We start from the raw sequence: 15162 nt of genomic DNA on the forward strand, positions 1-15162 counted from the left end.
CGGCGAACAACACCTAATTGAAGCATTTCCTTAAGTTGAGAGTCAAGTTGTTGTTGACGCGTTTGAGACAAGGGGTAATACCGTTGCTTAATGGGATCTCCTGTCGTATTAATTTTGTGCTGAACTAAATGAGTTCGACCCAATCCACATTTTTCAAAAGAAATTGTCTTAAATTTATCTATAACAATATTTAGCCTACGATTGTCTTGAGGGGACAGTAGGGAAGCTGACGTGATTTTGCGAATTTCACCTATAGTATTCTCAACATCACGACCACTGTAGGCTTTTGAAAACAACTGAGGAGCGATGTCAAACTGTTTCCAAAAGTCGACTCCCAAAACACTCACAGGTGAAAGAGACGGAATAACAAAAAAGGTAATATATTTCTTAATATTATTATAAGTAACATGTACCCGCATAGTACCAATTACATTTTGACGTACCCCATCTGCGGTGGTAACGTACGATTCTAACTTATCTAGACTAAACCCTAAACTAATAAAGAAGTTGTAAAGAGAACCGCCAAAACAACTGACAGTCGCACCACTGTCCAAAAGACCCGAAAAGACAAGATTTTGAATAGAAATATTCGCATGAGGTCTGATGTCCTGTCCAGAACTAGCCATCGGCATGCATGCGTCCATGTCACGCCCGAAGAACCGGTTACTGGAGCTATCAACTAAGGGTGATGATCTCCTGGCATCCTTGCTAGCAGGACGCAGAGGATCACACGCTAGTTTTTTGGGTTTGTGCGAGCGGAGTCATCTTTACGTTTACCAGAATTTCTCTGAGATTCAGAGTTCCATAGCCTACAAAATTGTTTTGTATGACCTTGCCCCTTACAATAAAAACAATATAAAGTTTTTCTATTATTAGAAGAAGAAGATGAAGTATGAGTTGAAGAAGAGGAAGTTGCTTGAGAAGAAGTGAAATGCGGTAAGGGTTTATCTACTGAGAGCTTTTCAAATCTCCTACACACATTTACCAAAGAAGTTAAGTCCTTTTCTGCAAAATATGCGATAGCCAAGGCATATTTAGGTAACAGACTATCAGAAACTAGGTCTACCAACTGTTCCTCCGTAAGTGGAACGTTTAATCTGAGATTAGTTAATTTAATGTCCTCGACGTAATCCACAACACTTTGATTAAATTTTTGTTTCATTGCGAATAAGGCTTTTAGGGCCTCTGTTTGGTTAATATAACGGTCAAAACGTGCTATGAGGTGATTTCTCAACTCAGGCCAAGATAAAGAATCTTTATAAATTGTCCGATACCAAGACAGAGCTCTCCCCTCCAGAAGATCAGCAAAGGAAATCACAACCGATGACAGTTCTATATGACGGCATCTAGATAACTCTTCCACACGTTGTATAAAATCCCTAACATCAGAAGAACCCGAAAATTTAATACCCCAAGAATGTACGGACGTATTTGTATTTGCAGATTGATAATAATTATTATTAACTATGTTTGTAGTCTGATTCGCATTATCACTATTGCCTTCATTTTGTTGTGAAGAATCACTACCGGATTGTTTAAAGCTCTTATTATACATACGAGCCTGTTCCCGCATAGCTGATAATGTACTTTCTGGAGTGATATTCACTTCAGAAAGCATTTGTATCATCTCCTCCTTTGTAGCTCCGTTTATATTAGAAATCGCCATTTTGATTGTAATGAAAAAACAAAATTTTGAGAAGTTTTTCAAAAAAAAATTATTTAAAAAAACAATACCTCTGAAATTTAAAAAAACAGTCTGGTACACTAACACGTTACCGCAAGTCGTAACAAATGTGTTCAAATTCTTTATAAGTGTATAGCTCGCATTTACAAATGTAATGACATATCAAATGATCGACAATAATAAACATTATCGCTGTCACTATGTTCAAAACAATATCAACTGACAGGTCCGTGTTACCAGTGGAATAAAACAACGGTACACGAATATCAATTCAGTAGTTAATTTAAAAAAATAAATATTTCGAGCAAATGAGCGAACGAAGCTAGTTCACGTCAAAATTGTACACCGGCTACCGAGCAAAACATCAATGTAAAGCGAACGAAGCCACAACGCAACCACGCAATGCACACATATAGGTACTTCGTAATGCACATCATATCTATACATTAAGCATATTATCAGAGAATTTATACATTAAAAATGATTAAATTACAATTTTTAATCTTAAATTTGATACGATAGAGAATATCCCCTTGCCATAGGCTTAAATACGAGCACCTAAAGTTGTTTTAAAACTTTATTTACGTTGGAGCGCCAATGTCACGTCTGAAGTCCCGTTTGATGTCCCGTCTTATGAGCATGGACCCTTGTCAATCACCAGGGCTATTATGGGGCTAAAGCAAGCAGGCATAATGTGTAAAAAACATTGAAGAACCTTGTTCATGTTGTCACGTCTGATGAGCAGGTTGCGCCGGGTGGAGATTCGACAGATGGAGTGCGAACGAGTGCGCGAGGCCATCCGCAATTAATCAGCTTCCATTTAACGTCTAACGGAACAATGATGATTCATCTTTGTGTCGCTTCGACAGCATGCTTGGTAATCCAGTGTAGTCCCCAAGGAATTACGCCTCACAAATAAAACCATTTTTACTTTCAAATAACTGATTTTATATTTTAATCTCTTCGAACAATACCACTCGAACAAAGAACCGGCTGATCTCGCGCAGGAGTCAAAACGTCTGGTTTATGTTTGGTTAATTTACACGGCAAGTCTCCGAACGATCGGTTCATGGTATTTGCGTGCTCTTTTCCATTTTTGTACAATCTTAATTTTTTCCCGCAAAACGCCACGCACAACGCGGAATCGTACTCTCCCGTTTTTGTTCCCGTATTGTTCCAATCTCAATCTACCCGCGTTATTCTGCCCGCCCGTCAAACCGATCGCAGTGCAGCCACCCGAAAAACTCTCAACAAAACAATAATCGGGCACTACCCTGGCAATCCAAACTTGCACAATTCTTTTACGTTACAATGTGTATTTCTTTTGTTTAAATTTGTTACGGTTAATCTTGTCAAGTAGAGTTACATTTTCAGGGTCTGGGCCGCAAACAATCGCTTGCTGTCCATTGAAGCTGAAAAATGACGAAATATTATAATGAATAATATTAATGAATGCAAAGACTTATGAATTCCAACTCAAATTGATTTCTACATTAAATATTTGCTTAAATGTACACGGTTTCATGTAAAATTTTAAATTACCATTTTCACATTTTGGTATTTTCGGAACTCGCCGTTTTCGAGGAATTCATTGCAGAAAATTTTACATTATTTACGAATTGCCTTCGTTAATTAAACAAGCTTCATTAGTCCGTAAGCGGATATTATTATTGGAAAATAATAAATAATCCACTGAATTATTAAACATAAATAGAATTATACATATATAGAATATGGATGGGATATGTCAGTTGTATTATTAACATTATAATATAGAATTTGCTTAATGAAATAAAAACAATATTTTTTGTTTAAAACCACGATTTTTTATTTTTTATTAATTTTAAGACCGACCGGTTTCGGTGTAGGTAGGTTTCCGAAAGATGTTAAAATCGATTTTATTATTTATGAGAGATAAGGATAGGTCTAGAAAGTTTAAGGATGAATGCCTATCTCTAATGTAAATTTAATATGTTTATGATAAGAATTTATAAGGTTGAGGAAGGAATTTAGTTGACGTTCCGTGCCTGTCCATATACAGTAGTATCATGTTGTAATGCCCCAAATTTTATAATATCGTCATTTATTACTAAAGTGTTTAATAATACCAATGTTTTCACTCAGTATAGTTAACCTTCCTTCTGAAGTCAAACCGGCGTTTTATACCAACAACAATTTAAGTAAATTTTTAGTCAATTATAAAGATAAAGATGACACACTTAGTCATGCAGGAATTTATAAATTAAATTGTAACAATTGTCCAGCGTTTTATATCGGGAAGACAACGCGCAATGTCAACATTAGGATTAAAGAACATCTTAGATGCCTAAATAGCAATGGCTTTTCAGAGTTTGCCAATCATCTCATTGAAAAAGATCATACCTTCAATAAAAGCACCGGTGCTAAGATTCTCCATAGAAAAGACCATAGTAACAAATTGAATAACCTAGAAGCACTAGAAATTAAGAAAGCCATTAAAACCAAAAGTTTAATTCTGAATAATCAATTAGATTTGTCAAAAAGCCCAATACTGGGAATATTCCCTGTAAACTGTAAAATTCCCAGTATCCCTTAATCACCTTACAATTATTAATGCCTATTCTCTATTATTATAATATTAATATACACTAATTGTTTTCTTTTAATATATTGTTGTTTCATTTTTGTTTTAATTTCTATCTCCCTCTGTATGTATATATAATGACACATTTTGTATTATTGATTAGTTTAATTTTGTACCCTGACGATGCTCGAGTGTAGCGAAACCGGTCGGTCTTAAAATTAATAAAAAATAAAAAAATCGTGGTTTTAAACAAAAAAATATTGTTTTTATTTCATTAAAATGTTAAACCACAAAGTGATTGCTTTCTACGAAAATAGAATTTGCTTATTTCTTTATTAAAAAGGGCAGAAGTTGCAAACAAGCTGCTATGCGGTAGCCGCCTTGCAGAGCATTTTTTTTTTGTTAAAATCATTTTTATAATCTTTGTTTTAAAACAAAGCTTGCGGTGTAAAAAAAATATTTTACGTGAATAACCACATACTTTATCACAATTTCATTCAATTCTGCCCCCACTTAGTGCTTAACTAAACGATTTTCGAGCATTCGCAAACATAAACACAAAATTACGTTGGCCAATCTGCTCCCGTATGATTGTCAATTGTCAAATTTTATGTTATGTTAACCTGAAAATGTCAGGTTCATATAATTTGCTTTGCTGTAAAAGCTTAAAATATTGATTTATTTTATTTATAAGCTTTTTAAAAATATATTATAAAATGTTCGGGTCAGATATCAGGGATTATCAGCTTAATTCTGTGCTGACCCAATGCCGTGGAGGTGTGGCAGTTGTGTACACTGCTTCACACAAACCCTCGGGATTAACTGTCGCCATAAAGAGATTTTACCTGGACAGAGCGAAAGAAAGTGCTACATTGATACAGGTATTTTAACTGACAGATAAAATGATATGCTTCATTAACAATTCCGTAAAATTAAATCTTATATGTTTGTCATTCAGCAATGTCAAATTTAGTGCATTTGTTTTCCAGCAAGAGATACTCACAACCCGTCAGCTACAGCATCCAAACATTCTGCCTTACTTTAGCACATTCGTGAATGGCTTGGATCTGTACATCGTGTGTAATTTGATGTCATATGGCTCATGCAGAGATTTGATAAACAAATATTTCAATGAAGGACTTCCTGAGTTAGCGAGTTGTATTATACTAAGGGATACGTTACAGGGATTGGATTATATTCATAAGAAAGGATACATTCACAGGTAAATTCGTCCTTTCATTCTAACACATTATAATAATGTTTATTGTGCAATCTCAATGTAAATTCACAGGGCCCTTAGATGTATTTGTCACATTTAAAACCCAGTATCTAATTGATCTATTTTAAGATATTCATTATTAATTGATAGTGGAGATGTTTTTGTAAGATTTTCAGGCTAGTAGACTTTTGATTCTTGTTGTAGATCACAAAATATATGATGTAATTGAATCTTACTGAACAGATAGATATTTTTCATCTGCCAAAATACTAAATGTAAACCAAAGTTAACTCAGGTTCTCACAGGTCAAATCGAACACACCCAAACTTTACCAGCAAACTGTAATTGCGCTCCTACTTTAATTGATATTAATATTAGTGTCTTTTGCAGAGGAATACGATCGAGTCACATTTTGGTAAGTTCTGCAGGAGAGGTGTGCCTGAGCGGCCTACGCAGTGCTGGGTCTCTACTGCTCCAGGGAAAGAGGCAGAAGGCCCTTCACTGTCTGCCCCCGCCATGCCACAATAACTCCGCACTCATTTGGTTGAGTCCGGAGCTCCTTGAACAGGTACTTTAACTTATTATTTGCTAGCGAATCCGGATACTCTTAAACAATCATTTCTCTGAAAATTTTTGCATTTATTATCAAGAAGTCAATAATCCACCTTTTTTCATCAGTTTGTTTTTATAACCATAAAGTCTTAAATGTATAGTACTGTAGCGATGGGTTATGACTAATTTTATTAAGAGCCACGGTACCACCTCAATACACGGTGTCCGGAGGTAAAGTGCACTATCTTCGTGGGGTGATTCTACATGATAGTACAAGTAAAAAAGACTAATAACTTTTTTAGAAATTCCAACTTTTAGGGGTGCTAACTAACTAACTAACCATCACGCCGTTTCCCACATGGGTAGGTAGAGAAGACGGACCGCCAAACAACTCGGTCTTGGCACACTCTTCTTGCCTCATTCACAATTAGGGGTGCTCTTCATTTAAAAAGGTAAAATTGGTTCAACGTGTGCGTTGGGCATTATTGTTTTCCGTCGTTGCCAAACTCCCATCCCGCGCCTACTGCCGGTTCCCTCAATCAGTCTTGAATTCAATGAATACCGTGCGTTGAGTCAATAACTTGTATTTCATTTGCAAAGTGATCCGATAATTTAATGTACCTAGCAGTGTTTGACTTGATTGTTATAATTAAAACTTGTTAATGTATCTAGTGTGTATTTATTAAGAATTACTTAAAAAACATCTTTATTCAGTGCGTGTTTTCTCCAGACTTACTTTATTTTTGAGTTTTAGACTTTTTTTTTTAACTGTTAAAATTGTGATTTTTTAGTGTAATTTGTTATTTAGTTATTTCGACAAAGCCTTGATTTACCAACGAAGAAAGGACAGAATTCATTATGTATACGGGCCTCATGATTGAAACGTAAATGCCGCAAGCCTGGAATATGCACTTCGTTTTCCAAATCGAAATTTGCCTAACACTTGTGTTTTTGTTCAAACACATGCACTTATTCGTGAACAAGGTATAGGCCGAAGACCTCGAACCAACTTTGCTGATGATTTACCACCGGCGTACGAAAACTTTATCTTGGTTACAATTGTGAATGACCCTACATTGTCACTTCATTGAATTTCTGCAATGACTGGTGTTCCGAAAAGTTCTATCTGGGATCTCTTCAGGAAGTACAACCTGCACTCATTCCGTTATTGTTGCATGCAGGGCCTTCCAGAACGTGTCCCGTATCAAGGATTACATATTGTCAGTGGTCACTCCGTATGCAACTTGACAACCCAAAATTCATTGGGAGCATCGATGTACAAGGCCCAGTTCAACAGAACTGTTGTGATAAACCTGTATAACTTGCACAAATGGGCAGAAGAAAACCCACTCTACATAAGGCAGGTGCACCATCAGGTTCAGTTCTCTTTGAACCTTTGGGCGGGAATCATTAACAATCAGATAATAGGACCATAATGTGATGTCACCTAAACTTAATTCAAGACATTACCTACATTTATTGATGAACCACCTTAACGTACTTTTGAAAGAAGTTGATTTACGTAAAAGTTGTGAAATGTGGTTTCAACAGGAGAGAGCTCCACCACATTTCGGACTTGCCGTTCTTCGATACGCCACAATGTACGAATTGTAAATAGTATTAATTTACGTTTACATGCTTGCCTACAAGCCAATGGTGGACATTTTGAATACATATTTGTTAAATTAGTCAAAAGCAATGACATAACATAGTGAAGTGATTAATATTTTGGTGGAGTTCTATTTGGAATTTGGTTTACAACAGCAACGATTTTGTAACTTATTGTAAATGTCAAAATCTCGGTTTTATTTTATTGTTTACTTGCGGTTTCCATGGATACGGGCTAAACACAAATATGCGACGTTGCCACAGTGAGCTCACAGCGAATTTATCAGGTAATTTTGTACATCACACTAAGGATTTTTAGTAGGTATGTCTTTTTGTATGGAAAAAAAAAGAGTTTCGCCTAAAGTTATTTATCTTTTTTACTCCTACCATCACCTTCCAAAGTTATTGAACTTGACCCCCGGATACCCTGTATATCCAAATATAGATGTCGTTCACGTCTCTGAGTATGCAATAGCAATTAATACTTGGATAATTTAATTTTCTAAAATATCTCCTTATGAAAAAAGAGTAACCGTTCAATTAAGCCTTTTTACTCAGTTGGAATAAGTTAGTTCCCTTGGATGAGTATCGACTTTGACTTCCAAATGATAATCAAGTATCTTAAATCTTATCCATTAGGTTATTGACCACCTCAAATATATTATATCATCAACTTTTACTGAGATGGCCTTGTTTATCTAATGTGAATGCACATTATTTTTTACCTTTGTAGTGATGCCGGAGTTTTAATTTAACCTCGGGTATTTTGAGATTTTGGATTTATTTAGAAATATTCCCGAATGACATTAATTTTTAAATAGATTCCTTGATTTTTAATGTATACCATAAATAAATTACTGTTTTTAAGTGCAGATGAAAAACTGTTTCGGATTTTAATATTACAAACAGTTTTAATATGCAATAAAAAAATTCAAATAAAAATTGAGTAATTTTTTTAATACATAATTGTTTTCTTGCTTGCCAATTGTTTTTTCTTGTAAAAGGTAGAAATACCACTTTATACGAAATTAAAAAGCATATTTAATTACACTAACGTATTGTAAAGTTTACTGCCACTTAACTTTAATTTTTCTTTCATATAAAAATAATTAACTAAAAAATTCATAAACTTTTACAAATCTTTCACAAACATCAAAATTTTATGATTGATGACTTTTTGGAATATATTACAATTATTTGTAAGTGTATTGTAAACTTTTGCAATGTAAATACAAATACAAAATGTGATGTTGTCTATTCCTAACACTGCTTGAATCATATATCGTAATAAAAAAAGATTATACAACGACTTTTATGAGTACGTCTCAGTTTGTACCGTAGAGTGCACAAAAATACCCGAGGGGTTAACTGAATCTCCATCTCATTCTTTAAAATCCTCACCAAGATAAATGAAATATATATTCCATAAAGTTCAGATGTTCTAAAGATATAAAAGGAGAATGTTTACCCATGAACGTTAGGCCTATAACCTGCTTAAATCCCGCATCAGGGATGTGCCCTTTGTGGTGACTGTATCCCACGTTCTGAGGGTTGAAACATGTACCTTCTGTTTTTGTTTGTTTTGCAACAAGCTTTGACAAAATTATATATGTTCTTGGTTTATTACAGAATTTAAGCGGCTACGATGAAAAGTCTGATATTTACTCGGCGGGAATGGTGGCCTGCGAACTAGCAAACGGCGCAATACCATTCTCAGACATTCCCACCACTCTGATGCTGACTGAGAAAGTTCGGGGGCACACGCCCCAGTTGTTGGATTCAACAACATTCTCACACATCAATTTCCAAGATGACTCTGAAGTGCATGGTGAGACTATTCAATTAGAATAACCACAAACATAATTAAAAAAATTACAAGAATACATGTAAATAATAATATTTCATTTTAATTATTCCAACACATTGTAAAGTCCTTTATTGTGCACGTAAAAAGTATGTACATGCCATTTAAATAATTTTATTATGTATTATTATAAGTTATTAAACAGTCGGGCGATGGGGTCTTTACAAAATAGATGCCTTGAGCAATGGAGATTTCCGGACATTTTTGGATTCAACCGCACTTATTAAAAAAAATCATATCTCCAAATATTAATATGATTACTGTGGTTTAAGTTTAAGGCCGACGTTACCAACTATATTTCATTATCCATATTTGTAGGTATTTTTATGTAGCGGTCTTAATCGAAGTGGATAATAATTAAGTCCAGTCAATTTGCTCTCTGTTTCCCTGAATTTATGTTACAAAATTGGCACTGAATTTATGAAAGCACATGGGAAGAGGATAGAATGGTCAAGCTTATCATGGTTCTCCTATCGGTGAGCGAAAGTGTAGGCGGCCATTGTCCATGTTCGCTCGGATTAAAACATGTGAGCACAAATTAGTTTCACTGAGAAGTTCGGCCAGGAGTTTATGCTGTATCGCCTTGTTAATAGGCAAGGTTTTTAATGTGATTATCTATACGTTAGTCTGGATATTCCTTCATCGGAAAGCATCCCTGTGTATTAAGTGGATTCAAGTATCCGGATTGAATTTCTGGGGCGCGGGGCGCGACTAAGGAATCACGTAGTGACGCATTAAGGTGAAGATTCTGACTGGAGGCAAGGCAAGAGTGAGCGGCCAGTTCCGTCTCGGGCCGTGCGGAGCGTTGATATCGAGAACTTAGTGTCCGAGAGGTGTCGCCGCTCTCGGCGATCGCAAGGACTGGCGTCTAGCAAATTCGACTGAACTTGATTATTATCCACTTCGATTAAAATCGCTATGTAACAGTATATAACTGAGCCATTTTGTGGGAATTTCGAAATAAATTCTAAAAAATCGTTTACCTAAATTTAGACCTCCGTCGCTCAAGTCTAGAGCTATGAGACCTAAATATGGGTAGCCATCGTTAGACTGATTAAAGCTACCATATAATAATATTAACATTTTTATGACTAACTATTTATGCTCTTGCATGCTCTAAATATCCTTTGTACGTGTTTATTTTATCTTTGTGGTCTAATTTGGCTAATGTGTTTTTATTTCACTAATATGTTTATCAGAAATTAGACTTAAATGTATTATATTCACATTAAAACTATATTTTGCACACTGGCGTAATACACAAGCACATTGTAAAAGCATTCAACAACCACTATACTGCCGTCATAAACAAAAAGACAGCTGGAAATTTTCAATGGTCACATTCGTTCATGTTTATCAACCAATTATAATAAAAAGATATCAGAATGTGAACATTGAAAATTTTCAGCTGCCTTTTTTCTTATGATGGCAGAATAACCAAAAACACGAAATATAAAAGTCTAGAAGTAATCCTTACATCATTGTTACTGTAGAATATTGAAAGGAAAGAACTCTTTTCACGTCACTTATAAAGGTTAACTTATTAAATAATAAATTTTTCCTTATGCAGCAATCACACGACGACAGTACAATACTGTTTTGTCCAGCCCCGGACCCATTTTCCTAGTGTGAACAGTAGTTTGGAAGACAGAACAATGAACCAAGACACTGTCCCAGAGTTAGATTGGCAAGCTATCTCCGCAGTATAGTGTCTTACTCCCACCACAGCGCCCGACTGCATTTTCAAGTAAAGGCATTTTAACAAGATATGACAATAGCCGGTCGCTCCGTGCGTACGTATCTCGGCTCTTGGCGCTCAGATCTCGTATTTCGGCTTAAAAATATCTCATAAATGAAACACTACAATTCATCTTTGTATAAAAGCGCATCGTCGTGTATCCATTTTGACAGCGTTTCGCTTTTGAACTACGTTAGAATTGTTGTATTGACCCATCGTCCTGCCCTTCGCGGTCGAAGCCGTTCACGGAGCAGGGACATGACACTATTGTATTGTCTTCTGTATTGTCCATTGTGATCCCGACATTATCCTGCATTATAAATGACTATGTACTCACAAAACAACCAACCGAATCTATTCACTGGTAAATATCGGCAGTGGATTTTGAGTCATAGTAGTTGTTGGTAACATTCCTATCTAGACTTGTTATGTTTGTGTCTTGCCTGAGAAACGATATATTATGTATATTTATATTACACAACTCATTGTTTTGTTTTATTTTTGTTTTTAGGCGATCATCCTCTCACACACTCGAACTCCTTCCCCCTCCCCGAGTCCTCCAGTTCCTCCAGTCTCATCCCCCCCGAACAACTGGCTCTCTACCACCCCTCGATCCCCCACAACCTCTTACAAAAATTAAACCAAAATGTAGGTTAGTATGAAAATCCATTGAAACTTACATCGAATTCTGTAAAAAAAGATGTCTCGTAGGTGACAAAATAAAAACACATCAGCTTAGAATAAACATTATAATGTTTTCGTAATGTCGCTTACGAGGTTTCTTTTCTTTTCTCAAACCTAAACATATTGGTAGGTATGTATATTGTATATTCTTTATCAATATTGATTATGTTTTTGCCTATTATAATTTAATATGATTTCTTTATTAGTTCAAAAAAAATTCTTTAGTGCTTCTAAAAACTTGTCATTTCTTTCTACATAATATTAATATTTACTGGTTTCCAAATAAAATACTTTTTTAAATTTTCACTTGCTAGATATAACTTAATTAATTAACCCTTCAGGCCTCTGGCATATTGACCGTTACATTTCAGATGCTGTCAGAAAGTCGGAGAATCTGTGTGTATTTCTGCTTCTCAATAAAATACAAATAAATGAGATATTTCTGAATGTATCTGAAAACTAGTAACTGTTTTGAAAGGTGATAAATAAGCCTTAATATTTTATTATTCGAAATAACCATAAAAAGCTTTAAAGACGGCTCACCATACGTTTTTTCGTTTAAAAACTGTACTAAAATTACTGATATGAAAAAAAAAATTATAAATACATACAAATGTATTATAAATATTACTGCAAAATCATTTTTTTATCGTTTCGTATGAAAATCTATAAGAATAAGAATGTAATTGTTCGTTTGTTCAATATCTTAAATCCTGTTAATACAAATTAGCCTGAGGAGTTATTGAGTTTATTTTTTATCCCATTTATCTACAAAAATATATGAAAGCAGCATAACTAAAGGCAGTTTACTGAAGAAATTGTTTTATATATTTATTTAATGACCTGTCTGTGTGTATTACAGATGCCGGTGTGGGTGACAATGTAGCAGGGGGGAGTGCCCAACATATGAGGCAGGTGTACGCAACCCGCAGGTTGACTGAATCTTTCCATGAATTCACCGAGTTGTGTCTGCAAAGGTACTACATTATACTCTTATAATATTTATTTTTATTTTGTAATATATATGTACATATTTCCATCTCATTTTATTCTATGTATGACGACCTACCATTCACTAGAAATGCGTAGATGTTTTGCTTTGTTCAAATATATATTTTTTTAATTTAATCAATGGCCACGTATCTGGCACAAATCAACAAATTTGTGCCAGAATCTCACACTCGGGGAAGTCGCCACAACTTGTTATATTGTTGAGTGAGTCGTTGCAATCTGTATCTGAATTCACCTGTGAGGAGTGCTATCCGCTATCTGAATACAGTGGATGACAAATTTGGCGTTTTCTTTGAAAACAAGATTCAAAACATTATAAATGTATCGACGGTACTTTAACAACCAATTAAGTATTGTTATATAACCTTTAATGTTGTAATATTACGTAAAAGATACATTTCCTTTGAATACGGCCATGTTCTTTATAACAAAAAGACCTCGAATTTTTAAGATTTTTGCAAATTAACAAAATGTTATGGTGGAATCTTAAAAATGTCATTGGTATGACGAAATGAGGAAGATTTAGATTAAACTCTACTCACATAATAATAACAATTATTTGGATGGTTTGTTTAGCGCAGTTCTTGTGCAAAATCTCCTCAAGGGTTCTGTACAAGTATATAAAATATGTCTACAGTGATCTTTCTTATTACCAACAGTCAAACTATTATCAACTTATGGCTAACAGATTGCATCCACCGGTTCATCTATGGATATAGTGTTTCTGCACATGCCATTGTTGTAGTGTTTAAACTTACAATTGAAACATAGCTATTGGGACGGCTGAATGGTGCTGCACATGCCATTGTTGTAGTGATTAAACTTACAAATGAAATGTGAAAGTCTCTAAACAATTTTGTAAATGTAGGTCCTTAATCTTCTGTTAAGTTAAGCTTATATTGCTCACAGGGAGCCGGGCATGAGGCCAACGCCATCACAACTTCTGCATCACTCCTTCTTCAAGCAGATACGCAAGTCTGACTCCCTACCACAGATGCTGCAGCCTGCCCAGCTTATTGAGGATAGAACTGGTTAGTATCACTTTTGTTTATAATCTTCCATTGTTTTCTTATGCTAATCTAATGACTCTATTGATTGTTCTACCGGTATTTCAATGGAATATGCTAGCAAGAACTAAAGTCATTGATTTCTTTGGCACCGGTGCACAGCTGGGACACATCCTAAACGCGCGCCCAACATTTTCGCATGGTTGACATTTGCCACATGAGAACGGGTTGTTTCTATGATTCGTTCAAAAGATCAGCTATAGAATTATTTGCCAGTCTCTGTGCTTCCTTCCTCCTACAATATGGGTTTCTTTAAGAACCGAGTTCACCCCTTGCTTTCCACAAATAGACTCTCCCCACCTTATCCCCAAAGATGACATCATATGTGGAATTAATATATGTAACAAAAAATGTATATACCTATGTCTTCTGTTTCAGATAACCTTCCTGCTAGTTTACTAGAAGACCAGATCTCAGAGATGGCTCTCGACGCGTCGTGCGAATGGGACTTCTAATGTTTCAAATGTGATATTTAGTTTTAATGCACACTATACTGGAGGGTATGCAATTATTTTTGCAACTCCCGCTTTAACATGTTTATCAGTTAAAACCTTATCATAACACATATACATAAAATTATATTATAGACAATTATATTTATAGAAAAAATGTTTTTTTGTTTGACACATGCTTTTGTTAATTATTCTAATATAGCAACTATATTTTAAATGAAACACTCTAGAGACAATAAATGATTTGCTTGTTTTATTTTATCCTTCAATTTCATATTATGGAAAATCTCGATGAAGATAGGACATAAATAGACAATTATATTTATAGTGAAAATGTTTATGTTTGACACATGCTTTTGTTAATTATTTTAGTATAAGAAAAATATTTTAAATAAAATACTCTGGAGACAATAAATAATTAATTTATGGTTTTATTTTTTCCTGCAAATTCTCTGAAATCCTGATCAGAAAATAAATAGAACCTACTTAGAAAAAGACATTATTGTATGTACGCAATGCGTGAAAAAAATAATCCAATCATTTTCAACTTCTTTTTCCACTGCGAAATATACACCACAATAATAATACTGATTATTCAGATCAACTGAATTTTTCGAATTTTTATCATAATATCTTTTAATTATTTTCTCTATTCTAAAAACTGTTAAAAACACTTATTTTAACGCAACAGGAAATTATGACTGTAACTCCAAAATAAGT

The 15162-nt window shown here is 34.7% G+C and overlaps 1 protein-coding gene across 3 annotated transcripts; it reads left to right on the plus strand.

Moving 5' to 3' along the window:
• The first annotated feature begins 4860 nt into the window (after window positions 1-4860).
• Stlk (Ste20-like kinase) lies at window positions 4861-14838 on the plus strand. 3 transcript variants are annotated; one of them, XM_089635239.1, is made up of 8 exons: window positions 4861-5128; window positions 5237-5469; window positions 5857-6034; window positions 9256-9454; window positions 11740-11880; window positions 12775-12889; window positions 13833-13954; window positions 14369-14838. In XM_089635239.1, the coding sequence occupies exons 1-8, from the start codon at window positions 4964-4966 to the stop codon at window positions 14443-14445; spliced, it is 1230 nt and encodes a 409-aa protein (XP_089491365.1). In that variant the 5' UTR covers window positions 4861-4963; the 3' UTR covers window positions 14446-14838. The 3 variants fall into 3 exon arrangements, with proteins under 3 accessions (XP_089491365.1, XP_089491366.1, XP_089491367.1); XM_089635240.1 differs by lacking the exon at window positions 11740-11880; XM_089635241.1 differs by lacking the exon at window positions 11740-11880 and having other exon boundaries at window positions 9256-9437; window positions 12749-12889.
• Window positions 14839-15162: the final 324 nt, after the last annotated feature.

Source organism: Hesperophylax consimilis, chromosome 9 (assembly GCF_061612785.1).
Source record: "Hesperophylax consimilis isolate HC1 chromosome 9, BYU_Hcon_1.0, whole genome shotgun sequence".
Taxonomy (NCBI): domain Eukaryota; kingdom Metazoa; phylum Arthropoda; class Insecta; order Trichoptera; family Limnephilidae; genus Hesperophylax; species Hesperophylax consimilis.